Source organism: Contarinia nasturtii, unplaced genomic scaffold, assembly GCF_009176525.2.
Source record: "Contarinia nasturtii isolate CC-2019 unplaced genomic scaffold, AAFC_CNas_1.1 Cnas_scaffold_2864, whole genome shotgun sequence".
Classification (NCBI taxonomy): Eukaryota; Metazoa; Arthropoda; class Insecta; order Diptera; family Cecidomyiidae; genus Contarinia; species Contarinia nasturtii.
In genome coordinates, this window is record NW_022200181.1 from 170936 (window position 1) to 188483 (window position 17548).

Sequence of the window (17548 nt, forward strand, 5' to 3'; positions counted from 1 at the left end):
TTTTTTAAATATTCTCATTTGTTGTTGTCTTGTGTTTGTCTTTTTTTTGCCATAAATTGTAGTTTGTTTTCGCTTTTCCTTGTTTATTTTTTGTGTGATTGATTTTGCAGTAGTATGTGTTTTGGAGAATGTTGTTTTTTTTTCTTGGTATTGATAGTGTGTTTGTGACAATTGGTCAAATAAACGTAGGATCAAATGCGTGAAATTATGAAGGGAGTAAAGTTGTGTAGTTTTTCCATTATTTTGGCTATTGAGATGGATTTATGAAGCAAATGACTGTTGCATTTTGATCTATGATTATCTTTCATTTAAAATGGACACTAATTTCTGCCTTAAAAACACCAGCAGATCATATATTCAGATTCGATTTCATTCGAATTTTATTTGCACACGTATTAAAATTAAATGGGCAATTTTTCAACTCGAAATTTCAATCGAAAATGAAAATCGAACACGCACACAGATCATCTATGTATGCATGTATTGGTTTATTGGAATGGGCAATGGCTGCTATCGAAAAATTACTGCTATCGATTGACTAATTTTTATATTTGTGACAAACTCTAAACGGTGATCGACACGGTGCTGTGAAACGTGAGGTATTGAATGCAAATAATCGCATCTCTTTGGATCCTGGGAAGATTTTATCCAAAGATTTGCCATTATTGGCGGATTGTGAAAGAATAGATATTGGAATTATTGTGCTCTTTTCCCCACTCTCGCTCCTTCACTTCATCACTTCAAAGCTTTTGCAACTGCAGAAAATCAGTATTTAATTAATCGAATTTAGTTGCTGGACAAGTGTATAAATTCCACACATACATAAAAAGAAAGGAAAATTATTCAGGCGGTATGAAATCAAAGTAAATACTTTGCGTCATTTTCAAACGAAAATTGGCTTGATAAGCGCTCTGGAATCGATCGAATGCAACATATGAGAGTTTAATTAGCATGTTTGTTTGTTTGTTTTTTTGTTCTTTTATGTCTCACACAATATTCGATGCGATAATCTGGTTCATTCATTGTGTTCGTGTTTCTGTGTGTCCTCTAAAAATGATTTTCATTTAGCTATTTTATATCTAAATGCGATCAAATTGATTTACTTGAATTTAATAGTTTGTGTCTTTCTTAAATGCAATTATTATTGTTGAGACAGAGAAGAAGAATAATTTTTTTTGTTTGTATATCGTTTAAACGGAAAATTGTTTCGATTTTCCTTTGCTGTAGTTGTTATTTTATTTCTAAAAGAGATAACACACATAAATTGCATAGAAAAATCAATTCTAATCACAATTGCAACCTAATTTCGAGATAAGCTTTTTGTTAAAAAAAACACATTTCAAATTAGGTAGAAAATGAAATCATAATAATCGTTTAGCTATTTCAAAAAGCTAAAATTGTTTCTGATTTAATGCTATTTTAATTACCTACTTTGATACCGTATTTTCGAAGAATGATTTTCGATTGATCAATTTGAGGTGATTAAACTGATCGCTCTTATTTTCTTATGTTTTTTCATTCGGTTTTTTATTGGCTAAAATAAAAACGAAATAAAAAAAAGAAGTGAAATTGTGGGCGGGGCAATATTAAACCGAAAATGGTTTGCATTTAATTTTCTTATTACGTTGGGCGGTCATCGTCAAGACTCGTCTCTTACTCGGAAATTGATACAGAAAATATCATTTATATTGGTTTTGCATTTGTTCTCGGTACAAAGCGAAGCTGATGAAACTAAGTTTAGATCTTCGTCTACTTGAAAATGGCAGGATTTTCGTTTTGGTTGATTCTTAAAAAATATTCTTTTACTTTGTTGTTGTTGAAATTTTCGTGTGTAATGCATTTTATGGTCAAATGTGCGCGTGGTGTTGTTGTGTTTATAATCGAAAGAGTTTTAGACTTATATATGATGAGAAAGATTCACTGAAAATTTACCATAACGTCGGTGCCGATATTGGGTACATAATCGATCAAAGCAATTTTTAAGAAGCTCTGCATGACTTTGCCGACAAACGAAAGTAGTAGCATAAAATTACAAAACAACTTTACATTCAGCAAATCAGCTTTTGGATAGAGAGTTGTTGGCATGTTTTTTTTTTGTTATTTTAATTTTTTTGTGATCACTTGCACACCAATGTTGAAAATGAAAAATAAGCTCAATGTGATTTTCTTTGTTCATAAGATAAAATGGGCAATCGTCGGAGGGAATAAATCGATTGATTGTGTGTAAGTGTGTGTGTGTGTCTCAGTTTTGTCGGGGTTGGACAATGCGCTATCAAAATCCCATTCATTTTACGGATCAAACAAGAAAATCGAAGAATGGGAGAAATTAGATATAAATTTAATCAAATCGTTGTTTTATCATTCGATAACTCTTTCTCTTAAATTAATTCATTATGAGTCATTCATCCAGTATTTACATTCATACGCAATCAGATTATTGTATTTTTTTCGAAATTTAAATTCTGTTATGCGTGCGTATCAGAGAGATAAAATAAATAAAGAAGAACAAATCGTATCTATCAGTCATAAGCTAAATTCAAGACACACACCCAATTTTCCTAAAATATTTGAATTTATGTACAAATATCCTACGTATAAATCCCACATCTATAGGTGATTTCAAAATAAAAAGAAATGAAAAGAATAATCACGCGTATAAAGAAGCGAAACTAATTCAAAAAATAAATAAATTGTTCATCCCTCCAAACGAATAACGTGAACACATAGTGCTACACATTAACGCTCCAGTGAAATATTTTACCGAACCGAAAACTCAATAATTCAATTAAAAACTAAACTATTTATCTTTACTTTTTCACTTGGTATTTGGTCACTCAATTTTGATCGACAAGCGCGCGCGCACCACATTTACATCATAGTTTTCCAATATATTTTATTTTCACATAATGTGGATTCTAAAAATTTCTACATTATCATTCGCTATAATCTAATGCTTTGATTTCTTTTCTTTTTTTTTTTAATAAATTTTCCCTCAACTAACTCATTGCGCCGCGCTTGGATAGATTTTCTGATTGGGACACATTTCTTAAACATTATATTTTATCTATTCGATTGTACAATTTTTTGTTTAAATTTAGTTTAGATTTTTCTTCCATTTTTTTGGATAAACTAGTATCTAGTCGAATGGGTTTGATTAACATCATTGCACAAATGATGAAAATACAAATTTATTTTTCCTTCCGCTAATCTAAAGCATTTTCTTTTAAATTGTCTTTGTTTGTTTGTTTTGCTTGTTTATTTGCTTAAAAAAGTGTGCAACCGAATTTATAAGTCGAATTGAATTTTAAATTCCTTTCACTTTTGGGAATGTGGGTAAATCAACACACGACTTTCGATTTCAAAATGAAATATGCATTTTTTCACGTTTTAAAATTGTCAAAAGATGTTTAGAAGTGATTCGTTTGTCTTCTCATCATTGAGTTGGTGATTCAATTTGGTGTATGTGTGTTAATTTGTGTGTGTTGTGTGTGAGATTGTGTATTAAGACTTTAGCATTCTTGCATAAAATTGGTGACAATCATTTTTTGTTTGTTTGTTTTTTGCTTGTTTTGTTAATTTTACGTTTTTGCTTAATTTTTAAAGTTTAATGATAAAATTGTTAGTAGTTGTTGTTTGGTTTGTTGTAAGTTCGCCTCACCTCTTTAAAGCAATATATCAAAAAATGTTGTTGTTTGTTGTGGCTGCTGGCTGATTTGGCTGGCTCTTTTTCTTGATTTGTTGCTTAGCTGTGTGTTTTGTTTTTGTCGAATGCACGCAGAAAGAAAGAACAAAAAATGTATATAAAAAAATGCGTTTCTAGCTCTTAGTCGAATACTTGTGTGTATGTTGTTTTCTCCTGTTTTTTGTTGTTGTTCATAATTCATAATATAGCACATAGACGTTTTTCATGTTCATGGTTTTTATTTCTTATGTTTTTTTCCTAGAAAATGCGAAATGGCATGGCGCAAAACGAAAGATTTTTCATTGCTGATATTGCGAGTGGAGAAACTTTGGTTTTTTTTTTCAGCGAAAAGTGAACAAAATTTTAATCCTCGATTGTTTTCATGTGATTGTTGAAGTGCGATTGTTTAAAAAGCCTTAAATTACTGCTGATGCTGATGGTGCCTGGTAGACGATATAAAGCACATGTATTTTTAATCGATCTTGATGTTTCTTTTAATTTTTCAAATTTAAATTATGCATATCTAGTTGTGGTTTAGTTATTCGTATCGATTTGTTTGGTTTGTTATTTGCTTAGCTGTTGCGCGTTCTGCTTAAACTGGCTTAAATCGTTAAGTTCATTAAAATTATCTAAGTCTTTTTATAATTTTAAATTTATGAATGTGTTTTTTGTTGTTATTTTTTATTTAATCATATGTGTTTTTTTTAATTATGCTAAATATGCGCAATGTCGTTCATGATTTTATAAACTTAGTTTTTTAATATATTCAATTGCCTATTTTTTCTTTTAAAAATATTCTATTCTTGAGTTTCATTTAAATTGAAAAAAAAATCGGTTTTTGTTTTTTTTTTCATTTAAGTAAGTGGTTTTGAGTGTGTTTTTGTGAAAATGTGTGGCTCTAAAATATCGCTTTTCTTTCACGTACAATAATTTATTTATATTATTGTTTTAAATTTTATATGAATGAATGTGATTGAAAGTAGGTTTGTTTTTGACTGAGTGTTGGGATTAATCTATGCATGTTCGATGATTTTTTTTAAACATTTGTTTGTTTGAAGAAAAACTTTTTTGTTGTGATTTTTTTATTAATTATTCTGTGCCTGGTTTAGTGAGCACGATTTTTTTTGCGCGTGTTTGGTTTATTTTATTTATTGACGTTTATTTATTAGAATGCTATTCACTTCACATTTAGCAAAAAGCGCTTGATGTTGAGCGATCCCAAATGAATTCATTTTACGGGGATAATGTGATAAAATAAAATTAGTGAAAATAAATTGACCATCGAAACTCTTTTTCAAACTGGGTTTTGTTTTGTTTGATTTGTGTGTTTGTGTGTTTGTGTGTGTGTCTATTTCACATTAATCGTTAAAAGTGTCTTTTTCACTTATTTTGCTTTTTTTGACGATATTCATAATTATCTTCATTGAGCCTGTAGCGGCAGTCAATTTTAGTATGTTTTTTTGTTGAAATTTATTAAAAGTGATGTAAGTTCATTGACAATATCTAGTCGAACGGTAGTGTAATTTCTTTATTTTGGATTTGTTTTTCGCGTAGTCTATCGTTCCAGTGCAAGAAGAAAAACGTTATTTATAATTTATGTGTCTCTCATATCGCACCACAAATTTCGATCAAATACATTTATCATCATATGGCGCTAAATTTAACACTAGATTTTTGTTTATGACGTAAGTTTCGTTATTTTTATTATTTTTTTTTTTTATTTTAAATGGCAGTCAGCTTTTTTAAAATGTTTTGAGTGCAGTTTTATTTATTTATTGGTTTCTAGTTGACGCACACTTTTGTTCAATAAACTCAACACTCTGATATATTCTCTATTTGTTCATTTTATTCCATGCTCAATTCCAAAACCATATTTGAAATTGGTATGAATTTGAGATTTTGTTTAACAATTGCATTCTCATTTTTTTATATAGTTTTTTAAACTTGATTTGCTTTTGTTCCTCTTAGTTCGGTATTTTTCTGAGTTCAAAATAAGCGCAATGTCACACGAAGTGTGTTTGATGATTGTGTTGTCGAACAGTTGGTTTTTAATGTGACGCGCATGTTGCACACATAATCATGACGACATTTTTGAACTTTGCATTGAATTGAGTTGGTTTTGATTTTGTGCTAGATTGGTCATGTCATTTGGCTCGCATTTGAACTGTCTGTATAGGTCTCTTTGCGCCGCCAAGACTTAGAGTTTATTTTGCGCGATTTTTTTGGTTAAGTTGAGACCAAAGTTCAGCGATCTACAATGTTGTATTTAAAGAGCTGCTAACTTTGTCCATTCCTCACTCTTTGTTCGATAGAGAAAAATGGCGAAGAGAAGAGAAAAAAAGCGTTTAAAAATTGTTGTTGTTGTGTTTTTTGTTTTGTTTTTAAAGTTGCAAAATAAAATTTTGGTGGTTTTCATTTCTGTCGTGCTTCGTTTAGAGGTGAGGCGAACGATTCTCAGACGTCAGCCGATCTTGATGTTGTGCTGGGTGAACGGGAATGTTGTATCACAACGCGATGGCCATTTTTCGTAACGAAACCATCACTTTCAACAAGCACAGCAGTTTGCCGTCCTTGGCTACCATTATCTCCATCTTTATCCTTTGATGGTGATGTATTGCCATCGTCGCAATCATTATCGGGCTCAAATTTTGCGTCTGTATTGATTGGAAAGGTCAAAGACTGCACGATTAATCCATCGAAAGTGAGTGTGAGTGATTGAATGTGAGTGAGAGATAGAGAAGCTTTTTGGACATTTATTCCCGATTACTTTGAAAGAGATTCTCAAGCATATAGGTAAGCATCAATTCAAAATTCAAATTGAATTCCAACCAACATTTTGTGTGTGTATGTGTGTTTGTATTGTATGTGTTATTTTTTGGTTTTTGTATATTTCAATTTCAAAGTAAACAAGAATGTTGTGCTCACTGTTTCTTTTATTTTTGGTTTTATCTATTCGGCAAGTAATATTTCTTACCGCTAGCTGCTGCCGCTGCCGCCACCGCCGCAGCAATACCGTTCATATTGTTCCCATCACTATTATCATTGTTATTTGAATTGGAATGTATATTGATGTTTCCATTACCACCACTAGCACCACTCGTTCCGCCACCACCACCACTAACACCACCGCCGCCGCCAGCATTATTTTGATCCACATCAGTTTCATCACCCGTTGCATAGGGTGTTTCTTTATGCAATTTGTGCTTGCGCCACGCATTTTGAATCAGCCGAGCACAGTATTCTTCGCGTTGACGCCAGAGAGTAGACGAAACAGGTTCGTAGCCTTCTTCTTCCGGCCGCGCCGCAATTTCGCCAAGTTCTCCGGTTTCCTCAATTGGATTACCTTTGCGTGCAAAGAAATCCTTTGTCAACGCGTCCAAAATATCCACGCAAAACATTAAATCGCCTCGACAAATTGGTATATCCATCGAGATGATTTTGTATTTATTCGGCTTGTGAATTTGTAACGGTGGCTCAAGCACATCAAGAAAATCAGACAATTGATCGTAGCGTATGTATTGTGTACCCTCTGGATCGAATTGCTGCCAAATTTCATAGTACATATCGTAATCATCATCGGTTAAACCCTCTTGCACATCTTCGGTGGCTTGTGAATAATTCTCCAAAATGACGGCAATATACATGTTGATGACAATCAAGAAACTGATCACCAAATACGACAGTAAAAATGTGATACCGATTGTCGATGAACCGCAATTTCCCGGATAGCCACGATCATTATCTGGTGGATTACAATCTTCCTCATTTATTATACCATCCAGCACACCATCCCATCCAGCTGAGGTAGACATCTACGATGGATCACAACATTTTATGATTTTATGTTCAAAATCAAATTCATATTTGAACAGTTGAAAAAATACTCACTTGAAACAATAGGATCATGCTCTGCGGGAACGTTTTAAAATTATATACATCGTCTAAACCGCTTTTGTCTTTGACATGCATAAAAAATGACATGCCGAATATAGCGAAAATAAACATCACGAGAAATAGTAGCAGACATATATTAAATAAGGCTGGCAGCGACATTGCCAAGGCAAACAGCAGCGTACGGATACCTTTAGCACCTTTAACCAAACGTAAAACGCGACCTACTTTAGCTACACGAACTACACGCAATAATGTTGGCGATACAAAATATTTTTCGATGAATTCGCTTAGTGCAAGACCTGTGAATAGAAAACGAAAAACAAATAAGAATCGGATGGTACATTCTCTCACTTTGGTTCATTAAAATACTTACTTAAAATGGACAATGTAACTACAACTAAATCAAAGAAATTCCATGGCTCGACAAAATAATGGTATCGAAGTGCGAAGATTTTTAATAAGCATTCACTGGTGAATATACAAATAAATATCATATTTAAATAATCTAAAACCATGCTAAATTGTTCTGTTTGTTGATAATGATCCATTGTCATGGTCAGCATATTAAAACCGATAAACAACATGATGACCATATCGAATTTTTTGTCGGTTACTATTTCGAACACTATTGCTTGCGGTCGCCACTAAAAAAATATACCAAAAAAATGGATACAAGTTAGAAGAAATGTGTGGATATGATAAGTATATAAGTGAATCTTACTCTAGGCCTTGGTATCGCTTTCATTGGTTTCTTTGAACCCATTTTTTTCATTGCATTATAGTATTTCTTCTGATCCTCAGTCATGAACATTTCTAATGAACCGCCTGCTTTTTTCTTTTGCTCATTAAAGTTATCGATAATCACACCAATGAATAGATTCAGCGTAAAGAATGATCCGAATATGATGAAGAATACAAAATACAAGTACATATAAATGTTTGTTTCACGAATCGGCTGCTTGTCAATCTGCAACAATAATAATAATAACAAAACGATAATCAATTGCATGCGTTTGGTTGAGATATATCGATCCGGAACATACATCACGTGAATCAATGGCATCATTCATAATTTGAATCCATCCTTTGAATGTAGCCACTTGAAATAGACACAAATACGCTTTGCCTACGTGGTCGAAATTCATCCGCGAATTTTCCCACGTATAATTTTCCGCTTCACATGTATTTCGATCCGGGATGATTTCGTGACTTAATGTAGTTTTATTACTATCGACACACTGTAAAATAAAATGTAAAATCATTTGATAATTTGGCCAAATTTGCATTATTTACTCATATAAAAATTGACGAGTTCATACCTTGAAATATTTTCCGGCAAAAAGCTGTACACCCATAATAGCGAAAATAAGCCAAAAGATTAAACACACCAACAATACGTTGAAGATGGACGGTATAGCTTGCACCAGTGCATTAACGACAACCTTGATTCGAACGAATGATTGAATTTTTACGATTTCTTAAGATTAGATAATTTGGATAAATTGTTATTAAACAAAACAAATGAAAAATAAAACAATTGAAAATAAAACGTGTTGCTAAAAAATTTAAGAAAAATGCTATATAAATTGTTTATTTCAATCCAAATAGAAAAATATATTTGAAATTAAGAATTACAAAGAATATCGAGAAAAAATTACAAACAATAATGTAAGACAATCATGCGTTGACTTTTTAAGTGTACAGATTAAACGTTCAATTTGCAAAGCTACGAGAAAACGACACCAAACAGATAAATATATAGGCGCTGAGAGATAGACACCAGTTTAAGCTAAATGAATGATTTCAAATGTTTTTGACTCTGAAAAATGTGAGCTGTCGTCATCTGGATATTACAGCTCATCTGGATATCGTCAGCAGATGATACGAAGTGAAAACAATAGAAGTGATTGTTATAGGTATATTAGCTTGTTATATAGTGGTATTACTATAACAATCACTATTGTTTTCATTTCGCATCATCTGCTGACGGCATCCAGATGAGCTGAAATATCCAGATGACGGCAGCTAAATATATTGTCTGAATGTGACACAAAAACTTAGATTATATATCTAGTTCTCGAAGCTTAAATCCGGTGTATTCTCTCTAGCATTTCAAAAATTTCAAACATTTCATAAAAAATTTAATCGACCTTGGAAATGACAATCGTAATAGCTTATGTTTGCCATGTTGCCTAGTTGCTATTATTTCCAAGGTCTTAAAATAACTTGATCAAAATCAAAAGAAAAATTAAAAAAAAACAACACCAAAATGTTAGATATATAGAAAACTTGCACAGTGAATTACGAACATTTTGTAGACAAAAAATGAATTCAAAGAATACACTATTGCTCTTACAGCCAATTAAGGGCTACTCTACTTTATGTCGACTATAGATAATTTGCTATATCAACAAGAAGAGCCGAACAAAGTGTTCCATAGTTTCATCATTTTAGTGTGTTTCTTGTGTAAATAGTCAACGAAAATGCATATATATCAGTTGTATATTGGCTCTTCTTGTTAAACATTTAAATAAAGCAAGTTGCAGTGTATAATAATCAACGATATTTGATTTTCATTGTTTACTATTAGTATTATTACCAAAAGCTAGTCTCTTCATACAATTTTCATCACGAAGAAAAAGTAATTAAATTACTCTCATTTGCACATACTATGTGCGTATTACTATTAACCATTCAAAATCAAATGTTATACATTGACATTTTTTTTTTGCACAATTACTTTCTATATGGTTCAAGTGTGCTGAGACAGCCGTAAAAGTAAACAAGCAAGCTTAAGTTTTGGTTTAAAGTTCTTTGAAAGTGTGTTTGTGAAATAAATTTGTGTAAAATTGGAAATTGGTTCAAGTGTATAATTGTCTTCCAAAAAAAACTGTGTGTATTATGTGTGGAATTCTATTGTTGAGCGTACATGTGTTTTTTTTTATAGTTTGCTAACGCTAACAATCAACATATTTTTTTAAATTTTAAATAAACATAGACTATACAAAAAATGTATCATTCATTTTCCAAAAATCAATGTATGTTTCTCTAACACAACCAGTACATTCCGATGTAAAGACGTCACTAAATATGATAATTGTAACGAGCCAAAAAACAGTAAAAATGGACGAGATATGCGATGCAAATAAGTTCTAGTGAAAATAGAGATGTTTAAAACAGTTTTGATTTGAAAGAAAGAAAAAAAAACGAATAAAATTGTGAATAAGTTTGCATAATCATAATAAGGGAAAATGTGTTGAAAGTATTTGAATCATTCTAAAGTAAAAACGTTCTAACACGTCTAGGAAAAATTAAAATTACGATGCACAATTTCGCGATGGAAATGTTATAAAAAGGATAAAAAGAAAACCAAACGAAATATGCTAAAGTTAAGTACTATTTTGGCTTAGATTTGATTTACGTACCCTCATGCCCTGCATACGGGACATGGCACGTAGCGGTCTCAGAGCTCGAAGCGTTCGCATTGTTTTGAACGCTTGAATGCCTCCGGCTCCACAAAGTGAAGCGACAAAGTTGATTAACGACACCTACGAACAATTCCAAAACATCAGAATAAATATGAATCGGCAAACAAACCATGACCTACGCATTGCACACAGATTTCTTTTTTTTTTGTTCGTTTCGTCGAAATCTTATCTGGTGGGGCTTTTCAATCACTTCAGAAGAAATGAAAAAAACAGATTGATCTTCCTTGTTTACATTTTTTTTTGCGTGTGTGTAGGGGCATCCTGGTATTTACATTTTGTTATTATCTTTAAACATGTTCGCACTCTAAATGTATATTTCGTTTTTACACACCAATTTGCACAATTTAATAATTTTGCAGATTTAATTTATCTGACATCGTGAGTTATGCAACGATGAAATGAAACAGTTTCGTTCAATATAACAACATTAAGCTGACAAAAGCGCAACAATTTAGGGGCAGATAGAAGAAGAAGTGAAATACATCGAAAGATTAACGTTGTTTGTTTTTTTTTTTTTTTTTTTTTTGTACAAAATAAAAGCGAAAGCATTTGAGATAAAGCGATTAAAGCAAAATAAAACACAACGAAAAAAATCATTTTAAAAGAAACAACGATTCCAAAAACATCGACGACAAACGTTTCAACTGAGGCGTACACTGACGTTTTCTGTACAAAATATATTTTTGTCCGTGTATATATATATATATTGAATATACTGAACGCAAATTATGCGTAAAACACACAATCACCACGGTTTGGCTATTACTAAAAAAAAACAACAAATGATTGAACGTAAAATTCGATGTAAATTGAGAGAAAGATACACACACAGAGAGAGTGAGTAGAGAAGGTGTGTGTGTGTGTGTCTGTTATCGCCGCGCGATACTTACTCGCATGCCTTCCCAGCGCGAAACGGCTCTCAAAGGACGCAGAGCGCGAAGAGTTCGCATCGAACGAAATGCCGGTATATCAGCGGCACCAGCCCATATAGCACCCAAATTTATCAAAGACAACTGATACATTTTCGATTCAATATAAGCGAAAGAAGAAAAATTATGAAATTATATTATTATTAAAAGTCCGTAAATGAAATCTGTGCCCATTTAAATATCTTCCTTTTCTCCCCAAAAAACGAACTTTTCTGCGGCCGCATTTTTATTGAATTGCTGTTGAGAATAACAAACGGTGCATTAAACAAAACATAAAACACTTACCATAACAATGACGAAATCAAGCCAGCACCAAGCATTATTGAAGTATGCTTTAAAACCGAGCGCAACCCACTTGATTAACATCTCCAAGAAGAATATCACGGTGAATATGCGATCCATGTAATACAGAATATCTTGTAGAATCGGTCGTTGAGGTAGATGAACATCTTCAAGTGCCTTTAAGTGGTTCAAATTGATTTTAAATGGTACTTTTAAATATACACACACCGTATCAATACAAAAACAATAAAAAAATTGTTACAAATGAAGGAGACTTACTAAAGCCATACTACTCAGTAAAATCATTGTGATGACGGCCGTTTCGAAGTACTTATTTTCGATTAAACGAAATGTTTTCAGACGTAAATTGCCCCATCCTTGCCAAAATGGTGAGTCTTCGTCACCGGCAAATATTGGGAATTTCGTGTAACACGATTCTGGTAAGCAGTCTATTGGTCCTTCTTCTATAAGTTCATCTTCTTCTGCATGTATCACATCCACACCATCATCACCGAGACTCTCTTCTCCTTCAATATCGTCATCTAAATCTATCAAAACGGTTGCAAAATCAAATATTGAAAATAGCAACGGCGAAAAAAAGGTGACATTCAGTCGCTAATCATACCGCGTTCCATGTCCATACGCTCCTCTTTGCTTGCATCGCGTTTCTCTTCTCCGTCCAATGTTTCAGCGCTACCTTTGTGACTTTCATCTTTGAACATACGGTTTTTATGGCTCCCGTATGATTTAATGCTAGCCGTATCGTCGTCCTGCAAGGACATACCTCTATGATTTAATTCATGAACTAATCTATTGTCATGATGATTTATCGAATTTCCAATCATCTGGAGAGTGTGTGGAGAGTGATAGAGAGTGGTGATAGAGTTGGATGTTCAACACAAACAAAACACAAACAATAATAAAAAATAAATAAATCGATTCAGTTCATTGTTGTAAATCGAATAGTTTTTTTTTGCTTTTTTTTATTGTTTTGAAATTAAACAAATAAATAAATTGGAACGTTTTTCATATATTTTCTTTTTTTTTGAACGAAAATTTAATTTAGCTTTGTGTTTTCTCTTTTTTGTTGTTAAATTACATCGCAAATATGAAATGTTAGATTTTGTTATATTACCTTGGCATTGTTCAGAAGTGTTTTAGTCTTTTTATTTTTGGATTTGAGATCGCCGTGAATGGTGAATTCCATGCCATCGCCAATGGCCACTTCGAGTTCGCTTTGGTTTTTGATACCTTTTTTTATGAGACCGTCCACCAGGATGTCGTCGGGTCCTAACTCGAGTTCATTATCACCATGTTCTGTTGACATACAACCACATATCCCCTTGCCTATCTCGTCGTTTTCGCAACAACATGTTCGTTTTGTTGTGTTTGTTTTTGTTTGTTTGTTTTCATTTTTTTTCAGTTTTCCAAACGCCATTCCATTCGTTAAAATTTATGTTTCGATTTTCGTATTAAGCCGATTCGAGTATATCCAAAACGCGATTCGATTTATCAAGCAAATGGATTTTTGGTTTTAAAAGATTAAAAAAAAAATATAATGTGTCAATGGATTAATTCACGATATTCCGAATTTGATAGTGCACCATTTGTAATTTACCATATAACAACGATTCACAACAACGAGATACAAATTAAACAAAATAAATGAACCAAATTTATTTTTTAATCAAAAATATCGAATTGTGTTAATAAAATACCAACAAATAAATCATATCAAATTTTAACCAAAATTACGTTTATCGTGAAGAACGAAAAAAGGGATAGAGACAAATAGTGGTTATCATTTGATCACACATGTAAATTTCTACATATATTTTGTTTACAACAAGAACGAAAAAACGTTTGGAAAATCATGACGAACATACAGACATCAAGACACAAATTACGACGGCGAACAACGACTAAACGGCTACTTTAAGTACACGATGAAATATTCGCTGATTCGTTACCTAGTTATTTTACTCATTTTCACGATGTCAGCGAATATTTTATCGTCGATAGATTAACAAACACAGGGGGCGACAAAAAGTACCCATCTTACATAGAAAATCATTCATTTTGTTTTTACAATAAAACAAATAAAATATTTATGAATGATGGTTAGTGGTTAATATGCCTTTGACATTTGACATATATATATATTTTTTTAATTTCATGGAAAATTACTGGCTTAAAAATCGAATTAAAAATTATAAAATTATACTCTATTGTAAATCTCTCACTACTGCATGAGATGAAAACAAAGTGAATGAAATGTGCCGCATTCAAATCATAGAGAAATTAATAATGATGCAAAATAAAAAGTGTGCCATTTATTAGGTGCGACAAAAACGTATGATGAATTTCGACTTTTCAAAAAAACGAATAAAATATTTTTGCCACATGAAAATAATTTAATAATATTTTACACTGAATATTGTAGTAAAATGCAAAATATAATGTTCGTTTTTTGAATACACATTCAAGAATGTTAAACACAAAAAATTACTAAACACCAATTAATAAAATAAATAAAAGATGTATAACAATTTCAGTGCGTATGCATTTATGCATCACAGAACGAAATTCGAAAATTCTTCTGAAATAGTTATGTTTGTTCTGTCTTTGATGTGATAAATGCAGACGTGTGATTAATAATTTAAACTAAAAAGATACACATGTGAAGCGTCAGAACACAAAATCCAATTTTATTTAATTTAAACTACAAACAGTTTTTTTTATTTTGAGTATGAATTGAAGAAAGGTCAAATCCACTGTTCAACTAGTTAAAATTTTCTAAAAAAAAAATTCTGCGCGTTCAAGATCTCTTTATTTATCCCGTTTGTTTGATTGCGTTTTATGAACAATTTTCGAATCGTATTGCACTCAATGCTCTTGATTGTGGAAACGGTTATTAAAAGTAACGAAAAAAGACAACAACTCGAAGAATTCGTAAGAGAAGAATAAAGAATAAAAAAAAAAAAACAATTGTACGAAACTGAAACAAACCAATTAGAAGTTTTTTTTAGAGGGAAAATGTTATGCTGTGAATTCGACACGAAAGTTTATTTCATATTCAAAATTCACTTTGGTGTACACAAAAGATTTGGTGTGATCGAAGTTGCAATTCAACTTAAAAAAAAAAAAACTAAATGAAACGAGAGAGTTGAGAGGATAGAATTGCATGAAATTGGGAAAGCGGCCAAATATTAGTAGTGATAGTAACAGAAAAAAAAACGATCTTCTCAAATGAAATGAGAGCGACTCTACGGGGAGCGTAAAAATGAACAAACACAAAAAGAAAAAAAAAATCAGATAGAAAATAAATGGTAGAAAACGATTGAGGTAGACAAAAGAATAAAATCAAAAATGAATAGAAAACCGAAAAGTTGTGTTACTTTTGTTTGGTATTTTGGGTTAACTTGGATCGAGCTGAAAGCAATTTGATAAGCTGCGAATTGATTTTGTTCAACGAATTTGTTTTGTTTTTTTTTATTGATTTGATTTTTTTTTTAGAGAGATAGAGATATATTGCGATATGTAATTGATACAAAAGAGGGGAACTTATAGAAAAATGATAAATAGTAGTAACAAGTGGATAAAAACCTTCATTCCATATCCAACTGTTGTGATGTGTCCGCTCACCTGGCTGATCGCTGATTTGATTTGTTAGCTTATTTTTTATAGATTTAAGTGCATTGCATATGCCTTGTTTAATCCAACGCTGAAATCGACCGATACGATTGAATGCTTCAAATATTTTATTTGTATCTTGATCGGCAGCCGGCGCTGATAAACTTGATGAACCGAAATTACTCAAAAGCAAGGCCAAGAAAAGATTGAGAACCTAGATTTTAAATGTGAATCCATTGATTGTATATTATTTTTCATATAGATTTTACATATTGAATGGCATCAAATATACGTACGACTAAATTGCCAATGACAACGGTGGCTAGAAAAAATGGGATACATGAAACGTCACCGACTAACATACAGTCCCACATTGATTCGATCCATTCTCCGCACAATACACGAAACACAATCATAAATGAATGCATAAAATCCGTGAAATTCCATCGGGGCATGTCACCGTCCGGAAATAAAAATACACGATCTGAAAACATTTTTACTCATTTTAGTTTTGCTTGTATTTTCTTTATCGAAAATGTATACACAATGAAAGCATGCCACTCATCAATGTTGACTCATATCATACACATATACACAATTTCAATAATTAAATCTTAATGTAAAAAAATGTTTCCACTCATTCAATTAATGTGTGCATCAAATGAGCCAACATATGCTTGAAAGCGAGTCACAAGCGATTACTCAACATACAAAAATAAATTGTGAACAAAAATAGTTGGGATAAGTGCCAAGACAAGTAATAGTAGAGAGAAAAGTGCATTTTTTAAAAAAGATTCAATCGTGAAACTTATGGAATAAGTTGTAATATGTTAATAGAAATTTTGTGAGAAAAAAAATGCTCAAATGCTTTTAGTTTCAAATATTTTTGGTTTTGTAATTCAGGGACTGCTTTGCAAAGGAGTAAAAATGATTGAAAACCGAAGAAAAGGTTTTTGACGAGGACTTTTCATCCCCTTAGTAATGAGTAAAAATAAATTCGTTTACTCATTACGTTTCATTCTTTTCTACACAATTTACTCCTGGAAGGAGTAGTTCTCGGCGTTAGTCCAATGATTTAATGCTTCTAATAATATTAAAATAAAGAAGAGACGAATACCCAATTGTTAAGAGAGAAAGAAAACGGTACTTATTCCACAAAGACATGATCACAATGATGACTTCGAAACACACACACATAGAGAAATAGAGAGAAAGGTCGCTTGACTTTCAAATACTTACCGACGTAGTTTTTTCCAAATAGTTGCATTCCCATTACGGCAAATATGAAGATAATAATGCACAATACAAAGGTCAAATTACCTAAAGCGCCCATCGTTCGGCCCATAATCGAAATTAATAAATTCAATGTTGGCCACGATTTGGCCAATTTGAATACTCGAAGCTATATAATTTAGAGCATTTAAATAACATGACAAATCCCCAAAGACAAATGAAAGAAAAAGGGAGAGAGAAAGAAGAAAAAAAGCGAAATGTGTTTAACAATTGCGAAACGAAAAAACAAATGGTTAGCTGCAATGTGTTTGTAAGATATAGTAAGTTGGTGAGATTCATGTGATAGAGTTTATCCGATGTGATTTATTGAGTAGTATTACGAGTTCCATCTAAAAAGCGGATGCGGC

At 32.0% G+C, this 17548-nt stretch overlaps 1 protein-coding gene across 43 annotated transcripts in view; it reads right to left on the bottom strand.

Moving 5' to 3' along the window:
• Positions 1 to 34: 34 nt before the first annotated feature.
• The window catches only part of LOC116349475 (sodium channel protein para), a 74423-nt gene continuing 56909 nt past the window's right edge, over positions 35 to 17548 (bottom strand). For 6 of the 43 annotated variants that reach the window (XM_031780947.1, XM_031780927.1, XM_031780919.1 and 3 more), the window contains 14 exons: positions 16205 to 16392; positions 15921 to 16122; positions 13411 to 13592; positions 12901 to 13120; positions 12555 to 12823; positions 12279 to 12452; positions 11002 to 11124; positions 8896 to 9018; positions 8620 to 8814; positions 8298 to 8543; positions 7950 to 8220; positions 7571 to 7875; positions 6657 to 7494; positions 35 to 6336 (listed from right to left, as the gene is read on the bottom strand). In XM_031780947.1, the coding sequence (XP_031636807.1) occupies positions 6137 to 6336; positions 6657 to 7494; positions 7571 to 7875; positions 7950 to 8220; positions 8298 to 8543; positions 8620 to 8814; positions 8896 to 9018; positions 11002 to 11124; positions 12279 to 12452; positions 12555 to 12823; positions 12901 to 13120; positions 13411 to 13592; positions 15921 to 16122; positions 16205 to 16392 (3536 nt within the window). In that variant the 3' untranslated portion in view covers positions 35 to 6136. Of the gene's footprint in view, positions 6337 to 6656; positions 7495 to 7570; positions 7876 to 7949; positions 8221 to 8297; positions 8544 to 8619; positions 8815 to 8895; positions 9019 to 11001; positions 11125 to 12278; positions 12453 to 12554; positions 12824 to 12900; positions 13121 to 13410; positions 13623 to 15881; positions 16123 to 16204; positions 16393 to 17147; positions 17311 to 17548 lie in introns of all 43 variants that reach the window. The other 37 variants (XM_031780926.1, XM_031780920.1, XM_031780916.1 and 34 more) reach the window with 14 other exon arrangements.